Source organism: Rhinolophus sinicus, linkage group LG05 (assembly GCF_036562045.2).
Source record: "Rhinolophus sinicus isolate RSC01 linkage group LG05, ASM3656204v1, whole genome shotgun sequence".
Lineage (NCBI taxonomy): Eukaryota > Metazoa > Chordata > Mammalia > Chiroptera > Rhinolophidae > Rhinolophus > Rhinolophus sinicus.
This window is the reverse complement of record NC_133755.1, coordinates 100,719,947-100,733,175: the sequence shown is the minus strand read 5'-3', so window position 1 is coordinate 100,733,175 and position 13,229 is coordinate 100,719,947. Positions and strand designations below refer to the sequence as shown.

The window sequence follows — 13,229 nt, the reverse complement described above, 5'->3', positions numbered from 1 at the left end:
ATTTAGATTGTTTTGCAGTCATTCCAGGTGAGTCAAGAATATTTTTGGAAAAGTATTCAACATCCAGCACTCTTACCAAAATATAAATATCACTCTTACCAAAATTAGGGCAAAAATCTGAAAGGATAAAAATTGTAACCAGCATGTTTGATCATGAAGTTCCTATCTTTAAAACAATTACGTTACATAGAAGTTTATTTAAAATTAATAAGGGGTTTCAAATACAAATCATATATACTCATATAAAATGTTGGTGAGATAAGGCAGCAACACTTCAGGTTCTCTCTCTCTCTCTCTCTCTCTCTCTCTCTCTCTCTCTCTCTCTCGTTAAGGAACGATGACCTGTATGTGTATACATATTATTATTTGTTTGAAGGTTATAAGAAACACTGACTGCCCATTTGCCCATTTGTCAAAGAAGTCCATGCCGTTTTAAATACATACCTTTCAGGTTAAAAGCAAATATACTGGTTTTTGTTCTGGAAAGAAGACAAACTCTTAGGTCTCCATCTTCATATTCTCTGCTGTTTCAGTTATTCTGCCATTTCCTTTTTCTATCCCTCATGTATTGTCTACTTGGCCCCTAAGTTATTATGCCCAGTGCAATCCTTGACCCCTTCATTTTGATGAGCAGTGGGAATCACTTGCTGACAGTGGAATGGCCCTCATAGCAGCAATTAATGCTAGACCCTTAGTGAATATTAAGTCAATATACTGTGAATATATGTTTAGATTTAGAGAATTTCCTTGTTCAAACACTTGCCATTTAAAATGAATGCTGTATTTTGTTTCCTGTAAACACAAAACTATTCCGTATGTTAAGATAGCATGGTGAGATAGAAATTTGAAAACAGTGTCCAAGTTCAACTTAGGTCGAGGGCTTACCTTTCCTGTGGGTTCATGACCTATAGAAATGAGGACATTGAACTAGTTAACCTCTAAGGTTTCTTCTAGCTGAGAAACATTTGGAAACTTACTATTATGGGATATAAACCCCCCTTCCCCTACAAATTTTTTTTGTAACATATTTTCTAAAATGTTGTTTCAACGTTATGTTTTATTTCATTGTGTCCTATGAAGCTGTGGCTACTGTGAATTTAATGGAAGATTTTCAGTTTGATATCACAAAACAACATCTGTCAAAATAAGTCCTCTCTTACTTGTTTGTTTAACCACAGATTGTGATCAATATAGAAAAGTTTTCTTCTTCTCGGTAAAATAGCAATAGTAGTAAAAGTTCTTTTGAATGTACAAGCACGGGGAAGTGTTTATTTAGAACATCATTTTGACATAATGGGGGTTTATTCTCTTCCCAAATATTGTGTTGTAATCAGCTTCTGTATTTAAGGTACTTGTGGAATTTGCATGAGATCATGTATTTTTCTTTACTGTAGAAAAACATGTTTATTTGAAAGGATGCAGCGTATACTAGATTATGATACATGTAAAACTGTATTTTTGCAGGGGGACAAAGGAAATCAAGGTGAAAAAGGCATTCAGGTATGTTGCTGCCTTTTTTTTTTTTCTGCTTAGCAATAAAATCAGGGCTTTGTTCTTTTTAATTCTTACATTGCTTTTACAACCCCTTACTCTTTCACCATCAATATCTAATTGTTAAATCCCAGCTTTCTCCTTTGCTACTAAATTTCTCATATCTCATCAAGTCTAACTTTAAGGTTGTTCACCACTTCATTAGGTTAGAAAACTTGGGAACTAAGTGATTCAACAAAATAAAGACATAAATTATATCACATACTTTTAATATATATTTATTTATATATTTACAGTGTATATGTTTCAAAAAAGATTTGAATGGCTTATGGCACAAGTAAATTTGATAAATCATAAACATAAAACATATTCAAACTAATAATTAGAAGGAAAATTATACCGAAAATTATATCAGGCTGAGGAAATCTAAGCTGGTTTAGAAAGATATTTGGTTTAGGCTGTCTTTACAACAAAAGCAAAGAGGAGAACTGCTACTACTGTGGGAGACAAGGATAATTTCCCCTCCATTTAAGTGGCTTTGGAATGGGTTTTTTCATTAACTGAACACTGACCCATGAATAGGATGCCATTAGCGGAATCAATGATATACTTATTGGAATAAATTGTATCTATTGGTCTTTCAGTTTTTTAAGTTTTAGAAATGTAGGACTTTTTCAACTATAAATTACATACCTAGTGTCCATATAGTACTTTAACGATGTTTTTAAGACTACAAAGCTCAGTTATAGTGGCTCAGTTTTGCTATATAGAATAAGCTCAATGTGAAAAGAAAAATACTCTGCAAAATTTCACACAATTTTGAAAGTTACAGAATTTCTAGAGGTATGAAAGGACATTTCAAATTGAAGTAATAGTAGAATCAAAATCTGCTAAGGACACAGTCTAACAGTTGTTTCATAGACTTTTTATACTGCAAATATTCAATTATTATTATGATACCTGAAATTAATTTTGAAATTAGGAGTGAGGTAAATTGCTCTAGACCCATATATTCCCTTTTACTTCTTGATGTTGCTTTTGGATGTCTTGTGTGCACCATAACATGTCCAAATCAGAAATTGTCATCTTTCCCCATAAACCTCTCTTTCTCATAGATTCTTTGTCATGGTAACTGGTACCACCAAGGGGAAAAAGTTCTTGGAAATCATCTTAAAACTCAATCTCTTTCTCTTTCTTCACATCCAGTTTTACATATAAATGTCTCTTGAGCTTGGCCTCTTTTCCCTGTCCCCACTGTCCTAATTATTTCTTGTTAGTGATCCTGGAAAACTGTAATATCCTCTTAACTGGTCTATTTGAGTCTAGTCTATTTCCTCCCCACTGCTCCCCGCACACTTTTACCAGCATGCAATAACTACATTATATTTCTGCTTAGGAATTCCACAATGGTGCCCCATAAATTTCAAGATATAGTCTGTCCTATAAACTGCCTCCTAGTTTTACTGAATCTTGTTCTTTACACGTATCCCTTGCCACTCTGCCCACTATTATCCACTATTACCCACTGCTTTAGCCAAAAGGAATTACTTGCCTTTGTCCTGTGTCTGTCTCCCTGGTACACCCTCTTATTTTTTCTCCACTTGGTGACCTCTATTATACCCTGAAGGCTGCACTCAAGGTTGAGTCATTACCCTCCCCATCTGAACGTCTGCCAGATGTTCCTCCCTATGTTCCAGTAGTATCCAGCCCAAATGTCCAATTACACAGTGTACACTTATCAGACAGTGTTTTCATTATTCTTTTTAAATTTTTTATCTTCATCATTCTTGATTTAATTGCTTATCTTTCCCACCACATGTTAAGCAATTTGAAAGCAGCAACGATATCTCATTTCGGTGTCCTTAATGGCCAGCAAAATAGGTGCTTCTCAGTAAATATTGGCCATTTACTTATGTAAGTAAATGAACAAATCACTATGAAAGAGTGATTTAAAATTGTAGTCACTAGGTCTTTAATTGCTTATTTTATCTAGGCATGTATTTTTCTAGAAACTGCTAATTATCTTGTTTGACATAGGGATAAAGTAGTGCTTCAGAGTCTAGCACAGTGTCGTATATGGTAGGTATCCAAGAATATTTATTGAACCGACGAATGTGTTTATATCTTATTAATTTTTATCTCTATTCATTTGTCCTGATTTAAACATCCTCATTCAAAATATTTTTGCAGTATATTTTCAATTTTTAAAAATTGCTTTAAAAAGAGGTCTTCTTATCTCCATGTGTATAGTCAATACTGAACATAATTATGTCATTGAAATTAATACAATGTCCACAGCCATTGGATGTTTAAATTATTTTCATGCTCTAATGTGGACTCAGCAGAACATTCTCAACTACCTAAAATTGTTTACATATTCCCCCAAAGTTTGTTCCTCATCTATATCCATTTTAACTATAAAATCAGGTTGGCTTTCCTCTCACGTAATTTTTTTCTCTGAGAGACTAAGTTCCCCATAACTAACATCATTTTAAATATTTGCATTCCTACTTTTGTGACATATTTTCTAGAATACAGGATAATACATGGTTTATGTTGTACATGTGATTGCATTATATGTGTACAAACTAACTAATAACATTTGTTGAATTTTAAAGGGTCAAAAGGGAGAACATGGAAGACAAGGGATTCCAGGACAACAGGTATTTTTTTTTTCTTGTATGGAAAATGAAATAATGAATAATATAAATGAACAATGCTGAGAGAGAGGGTTACTTGTAAATTAAAATGGATGGAGAGAAGTATAGATGTAATGTACATTCTAAGCATATGGAAATTAAAATGTTAGGGGATGGTGGTATAATGATTTGCTTTAATTGTTCATTTTATGTTTTTATTTTCCCATACTGATAATATTGGTGGCTGTGAGACTTGCTTTTCAATGCTTTTTTTTTCTGGCCATGTAAGTGACTGAAGGTAGTCAATTACACCCATTTTCTGGAGTATTTATTGGCCAAAGGCAGTCATACAATGGCAGCATCTCCATACCTACTATTTAGTTTTGATTTTCTTCTTGGAATGGATGAGACCATATGTAGTGGAGGATTGCACTTGTTTTTTTCTAATTTATTCAGAGATATAAAGCACTATGCCAGAGACTTACTAAAATGCAAATTTGAGGGACTGTGTTATGGAACAGATACACGATAAGATTGTTTTGCTTCTTCCCTGACTATACTCTCCTTATTAAGTAGTGTTTCAGTGAGGTTAGCATGTGGCACGTAAGTTGAGTCAAATCCAAACTGGACCAAAACCAAAACAAAAACCATAGAAGTGGTGAATACTTGTGTAGCATGCATGCTGCTGCACTGCCTACAGTCCAGCTTTGTTCCAACTTGGTCAACATGGAAAGGGCAGCTGTACATATGAGTCCTCCCACAGGGTGGGCCTCTCTCACATTTGGTGAAAGAAGGTTAATTACACCAGTTCTGGAGATAGGGAGATAAAACTGTATAGTGATGTCTCTGAGCACAGGGGTCTCTGTTTCTCATCCCTTGGAGGAGTCTGAAAGTCCATGGGGGAGAGTGTTTGGAAACATATGGCAGCAAGATTGTCTGTAACATGGGCTAGAAGGGGAGTGCGTGATAGTAAGAAGAGGTGAGGCTTTAGAAGCTAACAATAAGCACAAAAGTATCTAAGAGAAGTAGATTCAGTTTCCCTGTTATGTTCAATGAAAAAATGTCTTTTATGTTTGGTATTCTTCCACTTGATGCAAATCTACTTGATGACACTACCAACTCTGTCCTTTTCCCTCCCTGGCAACACTGACTGATGCCCTCAGTTTCCCTAAGTTAAACACACAGTATCTATAAACACCTGTTCTCAGAGGAAGACCTTCACCCTCCATTTTTTTAACCTCCCCAACCTAGGCCTTTCACCAAAAATTGTTACTCAAAATAACTCTAAAAAAAAAAAAGATATTTCCTTTGGAATTTGAGCTCACTACTTACTAGCTAGCTCACTGGCTTATAGATGACACTGTCTCCGAGTTTCCCTTAATTTATTTCTTTCTCGCTTCTCAAAAAAAAAAAAAAAAAAGCAAGTCTGCTCCCCTAAGGCAGGATTTGGGTTTTGGGTTCCCTAGAAAGCTTCTGCCCTAGATTTATTGAAAGCCCATATTTCCCACCACCAGGAACTGAGCCTATGTGGAACATCCTGGGACCAGAACAGTTGTTGCTTTTCAACAGCTGAATAGTCTACTCAAACTTTTTAAGTAAACAAAGACTTAGTTACCTACCCTGTTTCCCTGAAAATAAGATCTAGCTGGACAATCAGCTCTAATGCGTCTTTTGGAGCAAAATTTACTATAAGACCCGATCTAATTTTAATAGGAATAGGAATAGGAATAGGAATAGGAATAGGAATAGAATAGACCAAGTCTTATATTAAGTTTTTCTCCAAAAGACGCGCTAGAGCTGATGGTCCAGCTAGGTCTTATTTTTGGGGAAACACAGTATCGTCCTACGAGGTGTTGCATGTGTGTAATTTTTTGGCCTTCCAGTTGTGAATGGAGTTCAGCTGAATGTTTCTTTCATGAGATCATCTTAGTGGGTTTTCAGATGACAGCTGTTTTCAGTTTCAGCTCTAATTCAGTTCTAGTCCTGAGAACTTACTGTTTTATCTTTCCTCTTTCACGGGCTCTAGTTTTAGGATTATGCCTAGTAGGAAATACTGCTTTATTTCTATAGAACCCTCAATATTTAAAGAATGGCCTTGTAGAGAGTGTTTTGCTCACCAATAGATTTTTATATGAAAATTAAGTTAGTGTCATTATGCTCACATTTTATTTTTAGAATTTACCTTTCTTTGTGCCATATACTGATTTTACCTAAATTTTCTTTCCTTTTGTCTAATTTGGATATCCATGTGTAACGACCCTAGAAATAAATGAAAATAAATATTTGAACTCAAAATTCATTATGTGAAATGTTATATACTAAATTTTATATTGAATTGCAGAACACAAGTTTTTTATTTTCAAGTTGAGTAATGAAATCCTACCTGTGTATGTGAAAGCCATGCCCTTTCCCTGAACTGATCTTGGGTGATTTTAGAGCTTGAGTGTACAATGGATTACAAAACTGAAAAAAAAATTCAATGCCTTTCCTGAAAGTTCTTATCATCTATGTCATTGGAATGAATATGTGAAAGAGATGAGTGGCAGGTAATTTAATAGAGCCATATACCTGTATGTATCCAGTGATTGTAATGAATGAATTTCATGTGTGGACTCCTCAGTGCTTGTATCACTGGGGAAAAATACCATATTGTACATTACACTGATTTTCTAACATCTAAATTACCAGCAGTGAGTGGTTTAGGCATAGGATAAATATGTATTTTCTTCACTATTAATTACCTTTAATGGTATCTTTGCCTTAACTCATCTTTTGTCATAGTACTCAATCAAAATTTAACTTTAAGAGCATACATTTGGAAAATAGAATACTCCTCTTAATCATAAAATAAAAAAAGGAAATATACCTTATCTTACCTGATGTGAATTTTCATTTTTATTAAAATAATAACATATTTTAAATTCAGAATAGAATTTAAAATACTAGAATTCCCATTCTAACCTCAATAATTGACCTGTAGCATATAGAAATATTCACATCTAAGAATGAAACAGTTCAGTAAATTAAGTTTTATATTATCCATTTAGCATATTGCCTAGTCATTAGCGTCCTTTAAAAAGGCAAAAAAAAGGTAGGTCTCTTATATGTGAAATTCTAGCACTACTTCTATCAGTATTTTCCAAACTGAAAATTAAATTCTGATTTAATGTGCGATAAAGGTGCATGCCACATTACTAGTATTGTAGCTTGCACATTTATTAAAATTTTTTTCCTATTAATTTTCAAAGGGAATTCAAGGTCATCATGGTGCAAAAGGAGAGGTATGTTTCTTCATGTATTATGCTTCCTCTGCTCAGTTCTTATTGCTTGGATTTTCAATATTATATAAATCTAGCAATTGACCTTGCAAACAGAAGATGTCTTCAATGGTCTTCAGTAGTTCCTAAATAGTGATTTTGGAGAGATGTAGATTCATTCAATTAGGTATGAAATGTTATGTGTCTGCCAATATTATCGGTTCATTGTCAGGCCTCTGGCACTATACCTACTGCCTACATAATATACTCAATAAAAAGTGGATATCTGACGGTTTGGTGGATGGGTAGATGGATGGATAAATGACAGTTTAATGTGATATGAAACTCCCTTCCTGATCAATAACCATATTTCCCAGCTCTTTCCAATATAACTTACGTATGTTCATATCCATATCCTTGAGGGTTTTTAAGATGCAATTATAACTCCTAAAATATTTAAACAGAACTTTTGAAGATTTCTTTTGTTTTTAGAAAGGTGAAAAGGGAGAACCTGGTATCAGAGGTGCCATTGGACCAAAAGGAGAATCTGGGATGGATGGCCGGATGGGGCCTATGGGTCCCCAGGGGCAACCTGGGGAAACAGGGCCTCAGGGACCTCCAGGGTTGGATGGGAAGCCTGTATGTATTCTACTTTCTTTCATAGTTTTCATATTTTCACTGCTTTTCACTTGGTATGTACATGTTATAATCCCTAATAATTTGATGCAGGGGAGAGACTTTTCAGAACAATTTATTCGACAAGTTTGCACTGATGTATTAAGAGGTAAGTCTCAAACAGAGTTTTTAATGACTTTTTAAAAAATGTAATACCAATTTTGGGTAGAAATTATAAAAGATATGAAGAAGATAAAGAAGAAAGTAGAGAACATTTATAACCCCTTGTCTGTTTTTTTCTAGATTAGTATTTTTATAAAGATGAAATCATACTCTTTTATAAATTTTTCAGTAAAGCAATTTATAATTAATTCAATTAAATTTTCTAACATAATTATGATAATTCATAAATATGAATGTCATAGTTAAATTTGTTAATTTTATTTACCACTTTTTTGGCAGAGAGCACTTTTACTTTTTTCCCCAATTTTAAGCAAATGATCAAATTTTACAGAACAGTGAATTCCTCGAAGTGACATTATTGGCCAATAGATATGCATCTGTAAATTTTTAAAAAATTCTTAGAGATACCGTTAACTGCCACTCACCATTTAAACATAAGGCGGGGGGTGTTTGTTTTTAAGCCCAGCTACCAGTCTTACTCCAGAGTGGAAGAATTCAAAATTGTGATCATTGCCAGGCGCAACACGGCTCCCCTGGTATTCCTGGGCCACCAGGTCCTATAGGCCCAGAAGGTCCCCGAGGATTTCCTGGTTTGCCAGGAAGAGATGGTGTTCCTGGATTAATGGGTGCTCCTGGACGCCCAGGTGCCAGAGGATTAAAAGGTATTTAATTTGTGTGCATAAGCAAATGAACAACAAAATAGTACTTTTCGGATCCTCACCCTAAATTCACTTAATAGGAAAGAGTTTGTTTTTGTTTTCATGATAACAAAAAAAAAAAAAATTGTAAATCCCATAGTATTTAAATAATTTTTCAACTGAGATAAAGAGCACTTATTTTATTTTCTTGAAGCAATATTTTCAAGCAGGGGGAGAGAGGGCAAAGTTATGAAGCATGAGAAGTTACAAATTAGAACATGTTGACAATGAACTTAGAAATTTTACTTGAGTCAAATAAGGTCTTTAAATAGAAAATCAGAGATGTCACTTCCTTTATTTTGACTTTGATAACTTCCTGTTACCAAAAATGATTCAGTATTTTTTAATTATTGAAAAAATAATGTTTTGCAACCATACTTCCTAATAGCCCACAACTAAATTATTTCTCTTTGCCTTTGAATGTTTATGTGAAGTGTTGGTTGATAATTCTTCCCTGTAAATTTAATATTATGTGAACAATTTAGATCTTTCAGCAAAGCAATAAAAACAACAACAACTATGATTAATAGAAAAGGCTAGTAAAGCCAAACCATTTTTTCTTTCTTAATATTTAATCCCCATTAAATATTTCTAAACCACTGATAATTCTTTAAAATCTATGTAATTTTACTAACAATTGTCACCCCAATAAATTTAATAAAAAAAAAAAAAAAATATTCTATTCAAAAAAAAAAAAAAAATTTTGCTTCAAAAATGTTTCCCATTAGTAGTAATAAATAGGTGGCAAGCTATTTTAAAAATATTTGTTTTTCTTCCAATGTGTATATTTAACAGCTCTGAAAGAAATAATCTAGGAGGCAGTGATTTTACAGGAAAAATTAGCTTACTCTCATCTTTGACACTGCAGGCCTACCAGGAAGAATCGGGGCAAAGGGAAGCCAAGGGTTTGGGTACCCTGGACAGCAAGGTCCCCCTGGTCCACCAGGTAAGAGTTTGTATATGCTCATAAGTGTTGCTGCATGTTTTGCTTTAAAAAATCAACATAAATCTATATCCAATAATTTGAAACCAAGACTCTTTAAGTCACCTCTGCTAGCTGTGTTATTTAAATTTGCCATGCCTCAGTTTCCTCATTTGTAAAATGGTGAGGATATGTTTTCTGTATTATGACATTGTTGGAAGATTATCTGAGTTAAAGCATATAGTGCTTTTAGGACAGTACATGACATTCGTAGTTATATTTTCAATTAAATATGCCCTGTTATCATTTTAGATGATGTTACCACCTCATGAGGCTTTTGGGTGGATCAAATAATTTAATATTGTTATGTAAAACACTTAGAACAATATCTACAATTGTAGTTAAGTGTTAAATAAATGTTTCTTAGTAGTACTAGTAACAGGAAGTAGTAGTAGTAGGAAGTGCCCCGAAGTGCTCTGCTCCATTACCAAACCTGAATATTTTGCTTTTGTTATTTTGAGGTATCAACTTTAAAAGGCCATCCTAAATTAACTCTCCTTTCTTTGAACATCCTAATGGAACTAATTAGTTTATGGTTCACAAATTAGTGCCATAACATCTATGTGTACTGATTACTACTATACTATGGTAGGGGCAATGTATTTAGATGTGCAAACTGAAAAAACCTGTGTACCAGTAATAGTCATTTGCAAATATGGCTCAAAAGTGACTTCATTAGAGTTTTAACTTACCTATATATCACCTGCTAATTTATAATGATATTGGCAAAAAATATACTGAAAGGAAGAAATAAGTTTAGAGCCCACACACTGAAGTGTTAGAATGTTAGCTCAATGTCTTATTAAGAAGCATGATTGCTACATTAATATAGCTTACTTTAGTTTTACAAAAAATTACTGATTACTTTTGGATGGTCCTTTTCAAAGTGGATGGTGTATAGAATTATCAAGAGAATACATCCTCTTTTCACATTAGTGCAAATATGTGCAATTTTCAAAAAAATTTTTTTTCAGTTTAAATATCTTACAGAATCAGCTATCTCATCATCAAAAAGAAAACTCCTTTGTTAAAATGTTGTTAATGTCCCATCTTAGGTCCAGAGGGCCCTCCTGGAATAAGCAAAGAAGGTCCTCAAGGAGACCCAGGTCTCCCTGGCAAAGATGGAGATCATGGAAAACCTGGCATCCAGGGGCAACCAGGTCCCCCTGGCATCTGTGATCCATCATTATGTTTTAGTGTAATTGTCGGAAGAGATCCATTTAGAAAAGGACCGAACTATTAGTGTCTGATGCCTCATTCAGCAACCTAGGCATGGTGCTTTTCTTTTGTGGTCTTTTGCATCTCAGGAAGATAACCAACAGTAATCCCTTGAAAAGAAACTAAAGTACCTCGGTGTTTTTATTATTACTGTTTTCCTTAAAGGAAAAATATATGAAAGGTCACGTATACTGATTTTAAAGTCTCCTCAGTAACTTGGAGCCTTTAGATTAGTAGCATTAACTAAATCTCAAGGGTTTCTTGTTAAGTCCATTTGTTTTCATCAAAGTTGAATATGGAAAACCACCATTGCCTGTTCGTCCATGTCAGTCACTGTGAAATATTTCACATTCCGCCTCCATGTAGCTGAGTATTTGAGTTCAATTTCATGTCTGTGTCAATTTCATGTTTCATATCTCATGACTCATGCTTCTACATTAGCCAAAATATGTATCTGGTAATTGGAAATAAGATCAGGGCTGATATTCAGCTGGGACAGACCTTATTGCCGTACCAATCATTTACTCCAGTGTCTGTGCTTATTTGATGGGGTGATGGACTGCTGGGTGGTCAATGTTTTGAATATTACCCCCGAATACGATTAATGTGCTTCTTATTTCATTTGCATATTATCAAATTTGATTAATGACTAAGCTAAGAAAGTATTGATTACACAGGGAATGGTTAAAATTATGTAACATTAAAACATTTTAGATAAAACCTTTCATTGTAATTGTTCAGCGTGTTCAAAGAAAACAGAAGTTCAGAAATACTGAAAAGACTTTCTTCTTCATACTTGCTGAGTAATTAGAATGTTTGTTGTATGCCTTCAGTTTCTATTTCATTGATTATATGTGTATGTTCATATATGTTAACTTTCATTGTAACAAAGCTAATGGGAATAAATGCTGTAGTTGAATGAAACTCCTCGGTTCCTATTATGTCTTGATATTTTTGGTAGACTTTAAATTACTATGAACAGTCTTTTATACTGTACTTAATGCTTTTGTAAGAAATATAATTTGAGATATTTCATTCATATCATGCTCTAAATTTTGTATTTGCTTGTTATTCAAAGTACAATAAAGTTTTGTACAAGCCGGATTGCAGTGTCTTTTTTTAATACTTAATTTTAATTGATTGTTGAGTATATTATCCATATCAAATGGTCATTTATTCAGTGGGTATAAGTTTATGTACCCTATTTTTAAATAACTGGTTCGTCTGAAATAAGAACTTAGAAATTCAGCTGGTGTGCTACTCACCTAAACAGGTATAGCATCTGCTTCCTGGCCCAGAAATGGCTGTTGATCAATGTTCAGTTTTATTGATATGTCATTCTATCACTCTAATGAGGATCTTGGAGGAGACTGAAGTCCATGACATTTCGTAGCAGAATTGGCATAAGGCTTGGTTTGATGTTTTAGCTCCAACAAAGCCCCAGGTATCTGCTTAGGCCTCAATATCTCGTTAGTTATGGCATTTGCCGTTAAGACCTGGTAAAGGAGCAGACTAGGTAGTTGGTATAATTTTTTCATTCAACCAGCATTGGTCACATGGCTGTGAAATGCCAATTACTGTGCTAGGGATACAATGGCAATATAGTTACACTTTATGACCTGAGGGAACTCATGTCTGATGAGGCCCAGGTAAGAAAACAGATGATTCTAATACATTCATTCTAAGAAAGGAGAAAGTGGTATAGAAATGTGTAGAATGATGCTATGGACTGAATTGTGTCCCTCCCAAATTCATTTGTTGAATCTATAACCTGTGTGACCATATTTGGAGATAGCGCTTTTAGGAGGTAATTAAGGTTAAACGAGATCCTAAGTGTAGGACCCTAATCGTATAGAATTGTTGGCCTTATGAGAGGAAGATGTCACTCTTGCTCTCGCTCTCGCTCTTCTTGCTCTACACACACACACCACAAAGATGCTATGATAAACTTTTCTCATTATATTTACCATATAGAGTATTACTATATATATTTAGCCGGAACATTTTTTCAGCTTTGTAAATATGATTAGATTTATATCCTTAAAATTTAATTATCCAAAGGAAAAAAAATACAGTTTTCATATGTCGAAACCACAGTTAATGAAGCCATTGATACTTTGATGTCTTGCCTATCTGCTTTACCTGT

General features: G+C 34.1%; 1 protein-coding gene across 1 annotated transcript in view; it reads left to right on the top strand.

Annotated features, from left to right (window-relative positions):
* COL21A1 (collagen type XXI alpha 1 chain) overlaps nucleotides 1-12,185 on the top strand; it is a 155,124-nt gene extending 142,939 nt beyond the window's left edge. Inside the window, exons 23-30 of the mRNA XM_074333116.1 lie at nucleotides 1,465-1,500; nucleotides 4,110-4,154; nucleotides 7,379-7,411; nucleotides 7,880-8,026; nucleotides 8,117-8,171; nucleotides 8,647-8,847; nucleotides 9,752-9,829; nucleotides 10,921-12,185. Coding sequence (XP_074189217.1) covers nucleotides 1,465-1,500; nucleotides 4,110-4,154; nucleotides 7,379-7,411; nucleotides 7,880-8,026; nucleotides 8,117-8,171; nucleotides 8,647-8,847; nucleotides 9,752-9,829; nucleotides 10,921-11,108 — 783 coding nt within the window. The 3' untranslated portion in view covers nucleotides 11,109-12,185. The remainder of the gene's footprint in view (nucleotides 1-1,464; nucleotides 1,501-4,109; nucleotides 4,155-7,378; nucleotides 7,412-7,879; nucleotides 8,027-8,116; nucleotides 8,172-8,646; nucleotides 8,848-9,751; nucleotides 9,830-10,920) is intronic.
* Nucleotides 12,186-13,229: the final 1,044 nt, after the last annotated feature.